Source organism: Pyxicephalus adspersus, chromosome 12 (genome assembly GCF_032062135.1).
Source record: "Pyxicephalus adspersus chromosome 12, UCB_Pads_2.0, whole genome shotgun sequence".
Classification (NCBI taxonomy): Eukaryota; Metazoa; Chordata; class Amphibia; order Anura; family Pyxicephalidae; genus Pyxicephalus; species Pyxicephalus adspersus.
The window spans coordinates 2340772-2359698 of NC_092869.1; the positions used below are offsets into that span (position 1 = coordinate 2340772).

At 40.9% G+C, this 18927-nt stretch overlaps 1 protein-coding gene and 1 long non-coding RNA gene across 2 annotated transcripts in view; one reads left to right on the forward strand and one right to left on the reverse strand.

Moving 5' to 3' along the window:
- The window catches only part of LOC140342129 (NACHT, LRR and PYD domains-containing protein 3-like), a 32556-nt gene that overhangs the window by 5178 nt on the left and 8451 nt on the right, over positions 1 to 18927 (reverse strand). The window contains exons 5-9 of the mRNA XM_072428200.1: positions 16808 to 18503; positions 9763 to 9927; positions 6098 to 6262; positions 2527 to 2691; positions 777 to 941 (exon numbers count right to left, since the gene is read on the reverse strand). Of these exons, the coding sequence (XP_072284301.1) occupies positions 777 to 941; positions 2527 to 2691; positions 6098 to 6262; positions 9763 to 9927; positions 16808 to 18503 (2356 nt within the window). The remainder of the gene's footprint in view (positions 1 to 776; positions 942 to 2526; positions 2692 to 6097; positions 6263 to 9762; positions 9928 to 16807; positions 18504 to 18927) is intronic.
- LOC140342130 (uncharacterized) overlaps positions 17729 to 18927 on the forward strand; it is a 5733-nt gene continuing 4534 nt past the window's right edge. Inside the window, exon 1 of the long non-coding RNA XR_011922996.1 lies at positions 17729 to 18132. This is a non-coding gene — a long non-coding RNA (uncharacterized lncRNA). The remainder of the gene's footprint in view (positions 18133 to 18927) is intronic.

Genomic DNA, 18927 nt, shown 5'->3' on the forward strand with positions numbered 1-18927 from the left:
TTATTCGCTAATACTATTTACATACAAAAACCGGCAAAATAAAGCCTGGCCACTTGGCCTCTAACTCCCTGTTAGATCCCTTTACTAACAATCCAGCCCAAACCAATGCTGTGCAGGACTCTAAGGCCCTAACCTTACAGCTTTTCCAACAAAGTCTACGTCTTTACTCACAGTTCACCTTGGCCCTCCTCCCAGCTCACCAGCCAGGACAGAGCCACAGGAATAGGCAGGCTGGGAGTTTATATCCCCAGCCTAATTTCCAGGATGGGTTTCAGCTGAAACAGTTACACCTGATCATACCCAGGCCTCTTTAGCTCCGCCACCTGGCCAAGAAGCTCATTGTCATTCAGCCAAGTACTTCAACCCCACCTTCAGGTCAAAAGGAGACTGACTAAACAGAAAAGTACTCTGCATATAACCTGTATCTGGGGCAAATGCACCTGTCCTCCTGGACCAAACCCTGTGATTTTTTTGGCCAGCTGTTACAATTTAGATAGGTAGAGAGAGAGATCCCTGACACTAGCTAGCACATTTACAGTAATGGGAGATGCCCCAACACAACACTGAATAATGGAAGTGCAGTAATGGGGAGATCCCCCAACACTGAATAGCAGATATGCAGTATTGGTAAGAAACCCCTTCTCCTGATACCAAATAGCACATGTGCATCAATAAGGGGATCCCCTGAATTGTGGATATATAGTAATGGGGACAATAGCTAATGAGTGTTAAAAGAATAAATTATCCCATTTTGGAATGGGCTGTTTTTTACTCACCGTAATTCTTTTATCTGGCTTGTTGTCAGAGCTTCCATCAAATCCCTTAAATGACCACCCTCCAAATTATTTCTGGTCAGAAACAGTGTCCTCAGTGTCTGGTTATTTTTTATTCCAGATGCCAGGTGGGTGCAGCAACTGTCTGTCAGATTATTACCAGCCAAACTGTAGAAGAGAGAAATGTGAAGAATTTGAATTTCTCCCCCAGGAATGAATGGAACAAATGTATCCTAATTGGAATAATTTATGTTTCATCACTTTATAAAACTCCAGTTAGTACTAATTTTTATTGAAAGTAAGAAGAGTCCCTAACATGTCATACGTTTTACTTTTTTGGATCATGGACTCTGTAGACTCCTGTGTGCCCTCTAAGGAGTCCTTAGATAATCACCCACCTATTGGGTAAATGAGTACAAGGGTACACAGTACCCCTTACCCATTTTACCTACTCTCAAAAAGGGTAAAAAGCAACCCTAGAAATAAAGAGATTATATAAGAGAAAAAAGAATTGTTATTTTTTTTTAACTATTACCTTTGCAGGTTTCAACTCTGTCTTGTCCCACATCCATTCCAAAGTTACCTGCTTTTTGCTCAACAATGAAAAGAGCTCCACCCACTTAAGTTAACTTACTTCTTGTCAGGCAAAGTGTACAGCCAAGGCAGCAGAAGACAACTGCCCTCTTGCATGATTGCTTGAATGAATGAAAGTAATGGTGATGAAGTTCTCAGAGTTTTAGCTGTCCCTGGCTGCCTCTGCTGAATGCAATGATAAAAGCTTTGCTGAAGAGGATAGGGCTCCTGTCTATGTGTAGTGTGAAGCAGTTGCTGCAGGATGTGGAGCTGTCAGCACTGGAATGTATAGTAGTGGGCTCATATTTACAAATTGTTGGATGTAACAAAGATAAATATTAGTAAAAATAAAGATTGCAAATATTGTCCCCATACAGCAGACCTCCACAACTTGGAGATTACATTGTGTGGATAAGTCCTTTTTTATTAAAGTAATCTGATATTTGTATAACAACATGGTGGTTATCTAGACCGTGTGGCATAAGGACGCTGCTTAATGCTAGTGTTCTGGGGAACTCTAAGCATCATCAAGTTAAAATGCCTGTTGCTGTGACACTTTGCTGGACTTATCCACTAGTAACTCTTTGACTTGGCTCCACTCCGTCCACTCTATATTTTCATAGTGAAGATACCTATTTATTTTTTTAGCCCATCCATAATTACTGCAACCTTTGCCCCTAAAGGAAAAAACATGTCTCCCAAACTCACATTTAAGTTTAGGAAGTCTCACTTTGAACTCCCTAATTTTTATTGTTTCGTTTTTTAACTTTGGGGATGTGGTGTTTTTATGTAGAAAATTGAAGCATTCATTTTTATTTATATGTTAGATGCTTCACTTCTAGATGTGCAGTAATGGAGAGATTCCCAGACACTGAATAGCAGATGCTCAAATCTGTTAGCAAGATATTTCCATTTGGCACTGATTGCAGTTCAGATCAGATTACCCCCAATGTATGACCACATATAATTTCATCAATTTTACTAGGTACCAAACTAAATGGATTATCAGAATAAAACTATATTTTAGATAAAAGATGATTTCACGGCTGACAAGCGTATGATAATTTCCAAGAGTAAGATCTGGGATTAGCCATTTATACAGTCAGATAGGAGATCTGATATGAATGCATTGGATATTGTCCCAGAATATTATTATCTCAGTCAGTCCTGTTATACTCACTGTAATAACTCTATCTGGCTTGTTGTCAGAGCTTCCATCAGATCCCTGAAATGAGGACCCTGCAGATTGTTGTCAGACAGGTTCAGTATCCTCAGTGTCTGGTTATTTCTTATTCCAGATGCCAGGTGGGGGCAGGAACTGTCTGTGAGATTATTGCCAGCCAAACTGTACAGAAGACAAGAATTTTATAGAAGAATATGAATTTTTCCACCAGGTGTAATTGAAACTGTTCACTACATACCTGGAGCTCATTTCCCTTTACTGGAAATACGTGCTCCATCAATTTATAAAATTCCAGGTAATATAAATTTATAAAGAAAATATTATAATGGAGTAGACACCCTAATATCGCCATACATGTGTAGAGCCGCTTCTATCACCACCATACACAGGGCTACCACAGAATACCGCTGACATGGCATGTATTGTGCTACATCATTCTTGTGAACTGAGCATGAATCCTGTCCTTCTGGCCATTGTCAAAAAAAATCTGCAAGCCAGAGTAGCACTTCAAAATTTCTACACCACCAAATTTTCCACGTGTGAAGCAGAGAAGATAAGGAATTAAAATAGGTGAGGCACAGCCATGACATTTGCATTTTAGTGGCAGCAAGGGGGGAGCCATATTGGAAGGTTTCATCTCTTTTCCTGTTCTGGTGCCATCCAAGAACCAATATGTTCAGTTATGGTGACCAAGCAGAAGTTCTAACCCTCCACCACTTCTTTTTTACATTTAAAAGAGAAGTATTGCCTTCAATTTCACTTTAACTATTACCCAACTCTATATATTCCAGTTTAGAGATTGTAACATATTTAGCAATGCTACCGTGTTTCCCCCGATGATAAGGCATCCCCATCAAATAAGCCACCCCCCGATTTTTGCTCAAACAATTAAAATAAAGCAGCCCCCCCCCCCGCGCAAATAAGACATCCTCCGATACCTGATACTGTGTGCCTCTGTGTGACGCCTCGATGCTGGCTGCAGTGCAGAGTGAAACTGAAAGTAACTTCAAAGGACAAGCAAGCTGCTGATCCCTGCCCTAAGAGAGTCTGTTACCCGGCGAGTCAGTGATCAGAAGGGGACAATGAATGGCACAGAGTGGCACAGACTATCAAATACTTACTAACTAACCACAAAAGACCTAACCTTGTGTCTGCTATACAACACTTCCATTTCAAAAAAGATTTACCAAAGATCTCTACTATGCCACCCCCTCAGTGTTGCTAAGTCATGTATTGCTCTGTGGTGGATAAATAATTCTTCTTTATCTTGGTATATGTGTATATGATTCAAAACAGTCATCCAGAGGTGTTTTTAAGGAAAGACACAATGCCCTTAAAGTATTAAGGTCATAATATTACTTTTGCTGTGAACACTCCATGTCTCTTTAAACCAATTTTCATTTTTATAATTTAGAAAACAAAAGTTCCACAACCAAGATAAACACTAGAGGTTCATAGAAAGTGGGAGCCAAAACACTGCCTATATTATTTCAATTATGATTATAAGATCAGAAGGGGACAATGAATGGCACAGAGTGATCAGGAGGGCACAATCAACGGCACATGAGTGATCATGAGTGATTTTCAACAAAAAATGTGTACTGTAGTCTTCGTCATGGAAAAATAGGACATCACCCTGAAAATAAGACCTAGGGCATATTTTGGCTTTTCAAAAAATATAAGACAGTGCCTTATCATAGGGGAAACAGGGTAAAGCTAGACTCTTGCAGCATCTGAATTCCTGAATTCAATGTGATAGTTGAAGTTAGCACCTGACAAGATGAGTTAAAGTTTCTGTCTGATGTATGATATTAGACTACTTCTTGCAATGCAAACGGCACAAAATATTCTACTGCTAGCAGAAAGCTGTCTGCACTGTATTTATATCCAGGATCAGTGACTTAGGGCTCCCTCATTCATAAAAAGAATTAGTAGGTTGCAGACCCTTCTATCAGTGATAGATATGATGAGCAGAGCTCCAGAAAAGAAAATTGATCACTGCTGGACAATTCTCAACAAAGAGAAGGGGAGTGGAGGCATAAAATGTTTTTGGTAAATGTAAGTATTACGTGCAGGGGCAGTGTTGTGACTATTTGTAATGAGGCTCCATAACAAAACAATTACAGGGCCCTATCACTGGTCATTATCTCAGTATAGTAGTGATTTAGAATCTTATATCTTCTCATAGATCTGTCTACAGATAATAAGGGCTTGGGACCAGCAATATTAGTGTTTGGATGGGATCATTTTTTATATTCTGTTTTACTGCTAGGAGCTCTGAACTAAATACTAAATAATATTAAGATTACCCGACACTTGATATACAGTGGTGGGGAGATACCTTGTGACTGATAAATGAATGGTCATTTGGAGTATCCAACATTTGAAATATCAGAAATAAACATGATTTTTTTAAAAATAGATTATCTCTTGGCTGACATGACTGTGATAAGATCCAACAAGTAGTTTACAGTCTGTGGTCTGTGAAGGTTTTCATTCTTTTTAGGTAATTGTATGTCTAGAAGTAGTTCATCTTGTGGATATACAGATTGTGATTTTGCTAAACAAATCCACAAAAATTAAAAACAAAAATCAGGACCATTACACAGAGGAGATAATTCACATACACATTATACACATAACTTTTCAAAAAAATAAGGTGCAAATTTTGTACAGAGAGCACAACCGGTTTGCAAGAGGTGTAAAACATGCCATCTATGTCAAATTAGAACAATCATGACCTCCAAAAGAGTTGGGAGCCTTTTACATCATTTATTTTCCAACTATATTGCTGTTTTAACATTTGCACCCCAGCATTTTGTCAATAATTCACATTTCTGGCCATGTGATTTTAAAGTGTAGCACCTATGCAGACTTCATGACACCAAGGATAGGATTGTATTATTAGAACAAGGTGGTTCAACAAATTTCATATCTCTTGATCTCTTGGACAAACAACATCTGAGATGTCACATGGATTCAGGTGTTTTGATGTGTGGATATAAGTGCTGGGGTGTTTTTCATACACTGGTATAAATGATGGAGCTGCTTGAAAAGCTGCAAATATCCTATATAGCTTTTATAGCTGAAAAAAAATTAAATAGGGATTGACTATTCAAAGAATTCAAAGAAGTAGAAAGGAGATTCCAAATGAACACATTATGTGATTATTAGGGTTCTATATTTAGGATATTGTCCCAGAATATTATTATCTCAATGAGTCCTGGTATATTATAATTTTTTATAATATTATTATTATTATAATTATTAATAATAATAATAATGGTAATAATAAACAGGATTAATTTAGCGCTAACATTTTACACAGTGGAAGGGGCTAGGGCTGTATTTTTCTTCCAGGTCAGAAAGGCAGGTGAGACAAGAACTGTGGAGAGATGCAGCATTCATAATAGATTGTAGAGGAGAGAGTCATGTTAGTCAAATACCAGAGAGAAGGATGTTACAGTAGTCCAGGTGAGATATGATAGGAGTGTGTACAAGGAGTTTGGTGGTCTCTGGGGACAGGTAAGGGCATTTTGGAGATGTTGAGCAGGTGAAAGTGACTCACTGTATTTCCTCTATCTGGCTTGTTGTCAGAGCTTCCATCAGATCCCTGAAATGAGGACCCCCCAGATTGTTCCAGGATAGATTCAGTGTCCTCAGTGTCTGGTTATTTCTTATTCCAGATGCCAGGTCGGGGCAGGGACTGTCTGTCAGTTGATTATTATCCAAACTGTAAAAGAAGAGAAGAATATTACCAGAATAATATGTTTTAATTATTAATATTAATAAACAGGATTTATATAGCCCCAACATATTACGCAGCGTTGTACATTAAATAGGAATGGAACTGTTCTTTACATAAATGGAGCTCATTTCTCTTTTTTGGATTATTTTATGTTCGATCACTTTATATTACACCAGTTAATAAAAAATAGATGTTTCCATTTGGTGCTATGTAGTATGATCAGATACCCCTATGTATGACCACTTCAGAATTAAACAAGATTTTAGAAAAAAGATTATTTTTTGGCTGAAATGAGTGTGATAACATACAACAATAGGTTTAGAGTCCGAAAATATCTGTGAAGGTTTTGATTTATTTGTGTCATTGTATATCTGGTAGTTAATCTTGTTGGTACACATATTGGGCTTTTGTTAAAACATCTACAAAGTCAATATATGGTCTTGGTTCAGTTCCAATGCTCACCATTTCCCCAATCCCTACTTCCCTACTTTAGAGAGAAAATTGACAAAATCAGACGTGATGTCTCTGTTCCCCGGGCCTCTCCAACCATATCCACCCCACCACCCCTTCCACTGGCCTTCCTCAGCCCTGTTACTGTGGACGAAGTCTCCTCTCTTCTTTCTTCATCTCCATCTACCACCTGTCCGCTTGACCCAATTCCCTCTGATTTACTCCATGCCCATTCCTCCACCCTGCCCCCCCCCTCCCAAACTATTCAACCTCTCCCTTTATACTGGTATGTACCCCTCCACTTTCAAACATGCCATATTTCTCCCTATCCTGAAGAAACCCTCACTAGACCCCTCCCTACCTTCTAGCTACGGTCCTATCTCCCTTTTCCCATATGTCTCCAAACGCCTTGTCTATGAGACTCACTGATTACCTGAGCAACAAATCTCTCCTTGATCCTCTCCAGTCTGGCTTTCGAGCTGCCCATTCCACTGAAACAGCCCTTACTAAAGTGACCTTGTCAGAGCTAAGTCTCAAGGCAACGTTTCCCTGCTCCTTCTCCTTGATCTTTCCTCTGCTTTTGACACAGTTTATCACCCCCTTATAATACAAATCATGCCCTCCATTGGTATCAGTGACACTGCTGTCTCTTGGTTTGCTTCCTATCTGTCTGACTGCTCAAATTTCTTTCAATGGTAATTCCTCCTCTGCCACTCTCCTCCCTGTTGGTGTTCCCCAAGGGTCAGTCCTTGGATCAGTTATCTTTTTTCTGTACACCTCCTCTCCCGGTAGTCTTATAACCTCTTTTGGCTTACACTACCATCTGTATGCTGATGATACTCAAATCTATCTGTCCACCCCTGACTTGCTTCCTTCAGTCCTGGATAAGGTCTCATGCTGCCTGTCATCATGGATGTCTGACCGATTCCTAAAACTCAACCTGGATAAAACAGAACTCATTCATCTTCCCCCCCTTTAAATTCCAAATCTCCCCCTGACATACTTCTATCTGTTATAACACTGTTATTCGGCCCTCCCCTCAGCCACGTTGTCTTGGTGTCACCTTTGACTCGGCCCTCTCATTTACCACCCATATTCAGAACATTTCCAGGTCCTGCCACTTTCACCTGTGCTAACATCTCCAAAATCCGCCCCTACCTTTCCCCAGAGACCACCAAACTCCTTGTACACGCTCTTATCATTTCTCGTCTGGACTACTGTAACATCCTCCTCCTCACAAACCTGACTCTCCCTCCAATCTATTATGAACGCTGTAACCAGACTCATCCATCCTTCCCACCGCTGATCTTCTGCTGCATCTCTGCAGTTTTCTACAGCGCTTCTATTCAAGCTCCTGTGCTTTGCCTTCAAATCCCTCCACAGTTTCTGTCCCACTTACATTTCTGACATGGTATAAAAATACACCCCAGCCTCTCCCTCCACTCCTCCGATGACCGACAAATGACTTCCTCACTCAGAACCTCATTACACACACGGCTACAAGACTTTTCTAGAGCTGTCCCAATTCTCTGCAATGGTCTTCCTCGTCCTATTTGGCTTGCTCCCACTTTCTGCTCATTTAAAAGAGCACTCAGAACCCATCTTTTCAAACTTGCCTACCCATCTTCTGTCTTTTGAAACTGTCACTCTTCCCACCACTACATATTTCCCCTCCTTACTGTGTGCTAATTCCTCCATCTACTAGATTGTAAGCTCTTCGGGGCAGGGTCCTCTCCTCAAACTCACGTACAAACTCCTGTATCCAATCAGATACAAAATAATATAAAATAAATACAAAGTATATAACTGGTAAATTCAAACGCTCATTTTGTATTGGATTGAATACAAAGTCCTGTATCCAATCCAATACAAAATAATACAAAATATATTTATGTGGTTTTGTCTATGGGTATGTGATGTTGGACTGTTGGACACTAGGGAGGTGTTTTAGAAAAATATATTGCTATACAGTATACCGAATTATTGCATTTTCAGTATTTTTCATTTATTTATGTATTCTTGTTTAAGCTGATTTTTGTGTATTTTATTTAATTTTATTAAAAGTTCCTTTTTTTTTTTACATGATTGTGTGTTTCAAACATTTTTTATATTCATGATATCTACTAGACCCTTGTTCGGACATATTTCTGTAAGTTACAGGTCTACAATTTAAAAAAAAAAATTTCAAGCAAAAGTGTACTGCTTTTGGTACATAAATTTAGACATCAGTGTAGCGCCCAGGTGGTTCATAATAATAATAATAATATTAATAAAATGCCTCTCTCCTGCGCATGAGGATAGTTCTGACTCTGGGCGTGCCTTCGCTAGTAAGCTTTATCAGTTTCGACAGCCAATCGGAAAATAGCCTCTTGACCATCCCTGGCTATATAGCTAGCTCAGTCACAGCACTCAGTGTTCGTGCAACCTGTCTTTATTACTGCTGAGCCCTTAGTTCTTTTGAGCTAGTTCCTGTACGCCCGCTGTTTTATTCAGTGTTTCCTCTACCAAGCTCCTGCTATGACCTCTTGTTGTCTAGTCAGTTGTTTCAAGCCTATTCCCTTGTGCTGTTCCAGTGTTCCTCTCAGTCTGTGGATATTCCTGTGTCTCCTGTTGGTTCCAGTGTCTCCTGTGTTCCCTGTGTCCGCAGTGGCCCCTTTGTCACTGGTGTCTGTCTCCTGGATCCAGTATTGTGAACTGACCTCTCTTGCTTGCTGCCTGCCTTGACCTCGGCCTTCCTTGACTATTCCTCGGCTTTGTGATTTGGTACCATGTTTCATCCTGCCCACCTTGGTGGACTGCAACCTGGCACTAACCAGCAGTGCAACATCCTAATTACTAGAGGCTCTGGAGAAGACCTGGTTAATGCTTAGACTCTGCGTCTTGGCCCTTCTCAGGGCTCACAGCACTACCGTTCGAGCAGTAGCACCCCCTAATGGCCCTGTCTCACCAAGCGTGACATTTTGTAATTATTATATTTCTATACTTTGGATATTGTCCCAGAATATTGTCATCTCAGTCAGTCCTGTTATACTCACTGTAATTCCTCTATCCGGCTTGTTGTCAGAGCTTCCATCAGATCTCTGAATTGAGGACCCCCCAGATTGTTCACAGACAGGTCCAGTGTCCTCAGTGTCTGGTTATTTCTTATTCCAGATGCCAGGTGGGGGCAGGATCTGTCTGTCAGATTATTACCAGACAAACTAGAAGAAAAGAATGTTACCACAAGAAAAATTAGGAATGGAGTAGACACCCTAATATTTATCTATACATGTCAAGAGATGATATCACAACCATGTGCTAGAATCTCCTTGTGTATGGAGCATGAACCATAATGTCTGCAGACATTATGAAGCTGGAATCAGTTTTTGACAGGGTGATGTTTATCTTATCTTTATTTGTCTATTAGCCATGTAGTTATAGGAGGTAATAAAGAGATCACCCAGCATTGTATGGGTCCCCTGACACTGAAAGGTGAATGTGTTTTAAAAAGGAGACCTCCAGACACTGGAAGTTTGTGTGAGGCACAGATTATTATTTTTTTTATGGCTACTAACAAAGCAATAATGTCCAAGAATGAGAGAACTTGTGATGACTAATTAAAGCAAATCAGTTTTTTTCCTTTATTATGTATTACTTTTTGTGGTTACAGTTTCAAAATACCCCTAACATAATAATAATAATATGCCCAGTCCTGCCATAGCCACTGTAATTAATTTTGGTTTGTTCTTGGACTTTGTATCATCATTTGTATGGTCCCGTCGTTTTCCAACAATTACAATACTGCCAACATCCCCAATATACATTAGAATACAAAGACATAGAAATTATGGGACTTTAAGGGCAGTAAATATCATAAAAATAATATACATTTTTAATTTCCTTCATTAAAAGTGACAATTAAAATATGTGTGCCTCTTCCCATATACCACATTTCAGGAAGAGTCTATTTGACATTTTAACATACATAGGCTAGGTAGGTTGTACACATTACATTAGTTGAGATCATCCAACGCCTTTGGCAGACTATGTCCACTTCTTTTGGGCATGTAATTGGTACAGATAGTAGGTGTATCAGCACAAAAAGTTGTTACAGTTACAGATATGCTTATTCCCTTAGTACGGTATGATGGCAGGCAGAAGGTGGGATTAAAATCACAACATACAGAGATGGTGGTGTCCCATATATGTTCTCCACAGTAAAATTAAGTCTTCCAATTATTATTGGTGATGTTCACTCCATTATGGAATTTCAACAAGCAGTTGTACTTTGTGCGACACAGAGGATGGAGTTTCTCTCTAACTTAAATGCAAGTCTGTCTATGGATGGAATTATTTGAACCCTGGTGAAGATGCCCTCTGCTAACCTGTAGTGCCTCCTTAGTGTAGCAGGATCACCTTTGGAATTAGAACAGGGTTCCTCTAGAAGTTGCTGGGAATTTTTTGAGGGTGATTCCAGGGTCAGTTTAAGTGACACTACTGATCATTTTGGCTATCTGTAACATTCTCCCCACTGGATTAGAGGTTAAACTTAATATATTCTGGATAGTTCTTGAACTTGGCTACAGGAGGTAAATGTCCATGTGAGGATAGCAGTCAATCACAGCCCTAATGCACCACCTTTGTGGCCTATGGCATATTTTGGCACCTTTTTGGTGGGTAGTTATTCAAAGTTTAAAAAGCTGGAGATCTGAGACTGGGGAGTTCCAAAGGGGGGACTCCCTTAACAATTGGATGCTGGCAGTTCCTGAAAGTGCTTAAATCTGGGTCACAGGTCACTCTGATCTGGAGAGATTATTTCCCCTGGAGCTAAATGAGAATGCTAGTTGTATTGGGATTGTGATGCACTACATGAAAGCGGTCTGCAGTCTAATGACACTCTTCTGCCCACACTATTTCTTCTATGTGTCTTTGAGAACCCCTTAAAATAAGAACTTTGACAATTTTCAACACCCTACTAGGGGGGACCTGGGTATAACTGGCCACATTATGGGGGTGAGTTCTTCACATGCATATCAACTTACTTAGAAATGTGCAAATACACCTGGTCACATGTGGTCCTGTCCTGGGTCTCCTGATGTTTGAAGGGAGAGCTCTGTTTGAGGGAACCTTGATGGTGATTGACCGGGTGATCACACACAAACACGTATTGGTTTACTGAAGTAAATATCTCTTTTGGTTTTATTTGCAAAGAGACAGTGATAAATGTCCAGGGACTTTGCAGATAAACAGTAGTGATAAGTGTTCAATGACTTTGCAGATAAACAGTGGTAGCAAATGTCCAATTAGTTTTGCAGACAGTGCGAACTCTGATTGGAGTTCGCACTGGGCATGTGCAGAGTAAGGATACACACTGAGCATGTGCAAAGTGTGCTGCAAACAGCATGTGTAATAAGGTTCATTTAGACATAGGTTTGTGACAGTGTCCCCCTCCTTATGGGTGGCCTCCGGACACCCTCTGGTCTTGGTTTCTCTGGATGCTGCCAGTGAAAGTCATTCACCAACCAGGTTGCGTGTACTGATGTCGCAGGTTCCCATGAGCTTTCCTCCACTGTAAACCCTTTCCATTTGATAGGGTATTGTATTCCTTTAGCTCTTCTTCGAGAGTCCAGTATTCTCCCCACCTCAAATTCCTTTCCTCCGTCCACGAAAATGGGTAGAGGTTCTGCTGTTTGGACTTTGTCTGGGTTCACCCGTTTTAACAGAGAAACATGAAAAACAAGGGGCATTTTCATGGTGCGTGGAAGGGGTAATTGATCGGCCACTGGGTTGATCTGCTTCATGATAGAAAATGGACCCACAAACTTGGGACCCAGCTTCTTGGAGGGGCAATGTAAACGAAGGTGGGCACTAGAGGGACAGAATTTATCCCCGAACTTGAAATTGGGGTGAAGTCACCGATGTCTGCATTCTTCTTGTACCAGTTTTAAGTTCTGATAATCATGCTTCAGTTCTGAAGTTAACTCTTGTACTTCCCAAACAGATAGGCTAGGTGTTAGGTCAGGAAACATGTTTGTCTGACACCCAAAATTGGCAAAGAAGGGAGACATCTTGGTAGAGGTGTGCATTGCATTGTTAAGAGCAAATTCAGCTAAAGGTAGCAGACGTACCCAATTGTCTTAAAGAGATGAGCAGTAGCAACGAATCTACTGATCCAGTACCAGATTAATGTGCTCTGTTTGGCCATTGAATTGAGGATGATAGGTTCATGAGAATGCCACATCGATCTGAAGACGCTTGCACAGTTGAACCCAGAATTTAGTCGTAAATTCTGACCCTCGATCCTACACGCTCTGCTGTGGGAAGCCATGAAGACGAAAAATCTTCCTGATGAAAAACCTGGCAAAGTCAGGAGCCAAGGGTAATCCCTTGAGGGGAATGAATTGACTCTGTTTTGTGAAACGATCAACCACCACTAAAATGGTGGTAAATCCTTCTGATGGGGGGAGATCTACTATGAAGTCCATAGGAATGTTATCCCACAGTCGGTTGGGTATTGGTAGAGGTCTCAGGAGAGCCAAGGGTAGCGCTGTTTGACCTTTGCTTCTAGCACAAACATCACATCTTTGAACAAACTCAGTACAATGCTTTTTTAAAGCAGGCCACCAGAACTTGCAGTGGTAAGCTGCGTACACACGTATTATAATATTCATATATACCGTGTTTCCCCGATTTTAAGCCATCCCCATTAAATAAGCCACCCCCGATTTTTGAAAAAATAATTAAAATAAGACACTCACACGAAACAAGGTATATATATATATATAAATATATATTCATATATACTGTGTGTATATATACGTGTGTACAATATCTTTGAACGATCGTGTCGTTATCTGTATGTACAGGATCGGTGCTATATGATCGTTCGCAGATATCGTGCAGGATCGTTCGTTTACAAACGATAATAATTGGAAGTGTGTATGTAGCTTTAGTTCAATAGTCTTGGGGGAACTGAAGTGTCCAGCCATGGGATAGGCATGCATGCTTTGAAGGATAAGAGTCCGTAAGGGATCTGGGACAAAAAATTTTCCTTGATGCAACAGAAAATCTGCTTTTTGAGTCAAGAGTTACTCCGTATCAGGTGAAAATGTCCTGGAAGTTTCCTTGATTTGGTTCAATTATCGTGTCTCCAACAGGAGAAAGTGGCTATTTGGAAAGATCGATTTTCCACGTTCAGGCGACTCAGCCATGGAGTGAATCCAAGACAAGGCGTCTGCTTTCCCATTCTTTGACCCTGGTCAGTATGATATGTGAAAATAGAACCGTGTGAAGAAGAGGGACCAAGACGCTTGGCAGTCCGTAAGTACTTTAGAATCTTATGATAATGATCGTAATTGCTCTTGGAAGATGATAATTTCTTAGATTAAAAGGCTACAGGATGGAAAATGGCAGCTTGCTCAGATGAATCCACTTCCACTACATAAGGCCAGTTAGGGTCTGGATGTGCCAACACAGGAGCGGTGGTAAATTGTGTCTTCAGATGCTGGAATGCCTGCTGGGCGTTATCGTTCCATTGGAAAATTTTCTGTTTCCGAGTTAAATCGGTCAAAGGTTGGACAATGCAAGAAAAATCTCGAATTAATTCCCAATAGAAATTTGAGAAGCCTAGGAATCTCTGGACCTCCTTTGCGAGATGTTGGGTTGATGGTTCTCCAGCCAAGATAGTCCCAAAAAAACTGGAAATATTGGTGAAGGTAGCAAATCAAAGGATAAGTGCTCATGATGCCCCAAAGGGGTATGTACTTCTGTTGGAGTAATACAAGTGGTAGTTGTCCCAGTACGGGGAGTGTAACTGTCTGCCAATGAAATGGCAATGGGAAGGCCTCTGGAACTGGGATTCTATGAACATGGGCAAATTGTATGTCCATGAAACAGTGAGTTGCGTCAGAATCAATAATTGCGTTTGTCTCAGCACAGCCTCCTGGCCACTGAAAGATAGGAGAGATGGATATAACATCTTTACCACAGTCATTAAAGAGTGGCATATAGGGGTCTGTAAGTGAGGCTTACCCACTGGGCGACGTGGGCAGTTCAGGCAAAAAGTCCCGCAGTACCGCAGTATAAACCAAGTTTCTCATCTCTACGCTGATGTCTTTCTGTGTCAGAGAGGGGTAGATGAATAGTCCCAATTCACATAGGTTCCTCACCCTCTGTTGATGGTTTATTAATGGGGACCGAAGGAAAGGTTGGCAGCCTTACTGGACTGAAGGCTTTGACAACATCCCTTTTCTCACGGTCTCTCTCTCTCAGATGACGATCAATCTTGGTCACCAACATGACAAGGTCATTTAAAGACTCAGGGATGGAGACATGGGCTAGATCATCCTAATCCGTTCAGAAAGACCTTGGTGAAATTGGAAGTGGAGTGCTGCTTCATTCCAAGATGTGTCTGTGGAGGCCACCCTAAACTCTGCAATGTAGTCTTCAACAGGACGAGGGCCTTGGCGTAATGTGCACATGGGTAATTCTGCTGAGGCTGCACGACTAGGGTCATCATTCATAGCACTGAGGAAACCATGCAAGGAATGAAGAAGGGGGTGACCTTTCTCAATCAGGCAGAAAGCCCATGCCTAAGACTCCCTCCCCATCCCCCACCCCCCCCCCCGCAGTAGTGAGATCACCACTTTGACCTGTATAGCATCCGTAGGGTATGTTCGTGGCTGTAAGTCAATAAGCAACAAGCAACAATTCTTGAAAGATCGGAAGTTCCTTCATTCTCTATTAAAGTATTCCAGTAAATGGACCTTGGGTTCACAGTCGGGGGGTGCAGGGGCCAAAGACCCCAGGGAAGAGGACTTTGCAGCGGAGGCAACTTCAGAGCTTTTGCTGGCTGTCAGAAAATTCTGGAGGGTATCCAGGCGGTTCTTAAATTGCGAGTAACCCAGTGCATATTCTGTACTGCTTGTGTAAGGCTGGAAAGTTGCTGGGTCATTCCTTCAAGGGGTGAGGGTTTCCCTCCTGAGCTCATAGTGGGCAGATTGATACTGTCAGCCTTCAGAAGGGAGAACTGTTTGTGTTGGAGGGAATCTTGATGATTGACTGGGAGATCACACACAAACACATGTATTGGTTTACTGAAGTAAATGTCCCTTTTGGTTTTATTTACAAAGAGACACTGATAAATGTCCAGAGACTTTGCAGATAAACAGTGGTAACAAAATGTCCAATGACTTTGCATACAAACAGTAGTGATAAATGTCCTATGACTTTGGAGGTAAACAGTGGTGGTAAATGTCCAATGACTTTGCAGGTAAACAGTGGTGGTAAATGTCCAATGACTTTGCAGGTAAACAGTGGTGGTAAATGTCCAATGACTTAGCAGGTAAACAGTGGTGGTATACGTCCAATGACTTTGCAGGTAAACAGTGGTGATAAATGTCCAATGACTTTGCAGGTTAACAGTGGTGATAAATGTATATTAGCTTGCAGACAAACTTCAGAGGTCATACACGGATGGTCAGATGGAGAGTGGAGGATGCATGAGTAGCAGGAACCAGGAAACAGGAGCAGGAACTGGGACTCAGGATCCAGGAATCAGAAAACAGGACCCAGGAATCAGGAAATTGGAACCAGGAAGTTGTCAAGATCAATTCACACTGGAAGGAAATCGGGGAGCCTGTATATAGTGCCGCCCTAGTCTCTGATTGGAGCTTGCACTGGGCATGTGCAGAGTAAGGATACGCACTGAGCCTGTGCAATAAGGTTAATTTAGACATGTCTCTGGTTTGTGACAGAAGTAAATCCTGGGATCTCGTCAGAGTTTTAAGTTCCATTCTTCCGCTTCTCCATTACTGAAGAGGGGGGATGGGTGGGTTGTTCAGTGATGTATTTAGATAGGTGAAGGGTGATCTGGGGTTGCATAGTTTGATAGTGTGTGTGTACTGGGCTCTTTTGGGCATGTTTTTTGTACTATAGTGCTGTGATTCTAATCTCTTTGAGTTGGGTGCATAGGCTCAATGTATTTCTTACGATTGTAGGATCTCATAATCACATAACGTTCACTGCCACATAAAACCTCTAAAAAAATTAGCAGAGAACTGTATTATATTTTATATGTATTAAATTATATTTAGTTCTTACCTCAATCTCTTCATGGAGTGTGAGGCTGGTATAAGATTCTTCAACCCTTCATTCTGAATGTGACAAAAACTCAAATTTACTTCTGACTTGTTGCAGGACTGAAGGATTAAAGACAGAACAGAGCAATCCAGAGGGCTGAGGGAGATGTGAGAAAAGTCAACATTGTTTGATGCAATACATTGTGACACCAGAGCCTTATTCCTGCTCTCATAGAGATAGTAGAATGCATTAAGAAGATTTCTCTTGTCAGATCTTTGTTCTTCTGTGATTTTATGCTGGATCCAAGTAATGACATCTCTGGCAGCCTGAATAGACAATTCTCCAACATGAGACTTTAACAGGAATCTAGTAGAAGAGTCTGAGAGACCGCAGAGGAAACGGAGCAATATTTCAACACGGCCATCATTGTAAGATTCAGCAGCATGAAGTGTTTTCTGTAATCTGTCAGCATTATAGTCTATAAAATGAGCTAAAGCAGCAAAAAACTCCTGAAGAGTGAGATGTAAGAAGGTGTAATCCATATTAGATGGCTGACCAGATTCCATGATGAAACATGAAAAGAGATGTTTATCATTTCCTACACTGAATGAGTTCAGATAACGCTCATCAAATATAATCAGGTGATTCATGACTCCATATTCTGCCATCCATCCAATAGATGTCAGCAGTTCCCGGGCAGTGTGACTATCTCCTGTATTCTGGTTATGATTGGTCAGAATGTTGGAGACAAAAGTCACAAAGAGTTGTGTCACAGTTTTGGGCAATGATTCCATCAGCTGATCAGTGTTGGTTGGTTGGGCTTTGAAGCACATTGATAACACTGTACAGACAATCCAGCAGTATGATGGGATGTAACAGAAAGTGTACAGCGTGTCATTCTCCTGCACATAATGAAAAGCCTTTTCTGACATTTTTTCATTTCCAAAGAAGTTTTTAAAGAAGATCAGTCTGTCTTCATAGAGAAATCCCATGATCTCCGCTATTCTCTGGAAAACACCGGTATCAACTGATGCCAGTCTGGTTGGGCGGCTGGTTATCAGTACAGAGCAACCCTTAAGAAGACTCTGCCTTACCAAACTGGCCACAATCTCTCTAAAATCTGCTCTCTGTCTTGTATTGGACAATTTATTTGATTTGAAATCTATTTGGTGAATACTTTCATCTAAACCATCAAATGAAAACATCAGTCTCCCTGGATCTTGTAGAATATTTCCAATCTGACTCTCCAGATATGGATGTTGTTGAAGAATCATCTCCTCCAAGCTGACCTCTCCCAGTCTTTTAAAGTCCCGGAATCTGAAGAAGAAGACAAAAGCAAATCTCTGGTAGAGTTTTCCGGTCACCCAGTCATAGACAAACTTCTGTATCAGTGTGGTCTTCCCTATTCCTGGCACTCCGCTCACCATTACTGCATGTGGTACACATTGTGACTGGTGGCTCCAGCGGAAGAGTCTGTTGGGGGAAATGTATTCCAGTCCAGTTTGTGTTTCCTTCAAGCATTTCTCGTGTTTTACCCCACTCTGTAATAGTTCATTCTGAGGACGCTTCCTGAACTGATCAGTAGAGACTACAACCAGGTTCACATAACGCTCATTGATGAGGAATCTTTGTGGTTCCAAGGTAGTGCCTGGGGGTTTGTGCTCAGCTAGGATTTCAGTTCTGTCCTTTAGATATTGTTTGTGTTTTTCTTGAATTTCTAAAAAAAACAATATTGGACAGTTATGCAAAACTGTAAATGTGGGGGTTCACCACCAAGAAAATTTTGTATATAGGCTAGTCAACATTCCCTTATTTTAGGGATTGCACTGGGAAGTAGCTCTTATAATACTACAGGATCAAACAAATCAAATGTTTAATAAGGTAGGGATATACAGTTGGGAATGATTGGTGGGTTCCAACTAGAGAGCAGACACTGTCTGAACCTACCAAATTGTAAAGTCTCTTTCTGGTTCCTGAGATAAATGTGTGTATTCAAATTCAAGACTACATGTCATGAAAATTGAATAACTCATAACTCCTATACATTGCCTACACCAGGGGTCTGCAACCTTTGGAGTCGGAAGAGCCAAAAATTACAATTTACAAAATTTCGAAGTTTTTAAAGAGCCGCAAAATTTTTT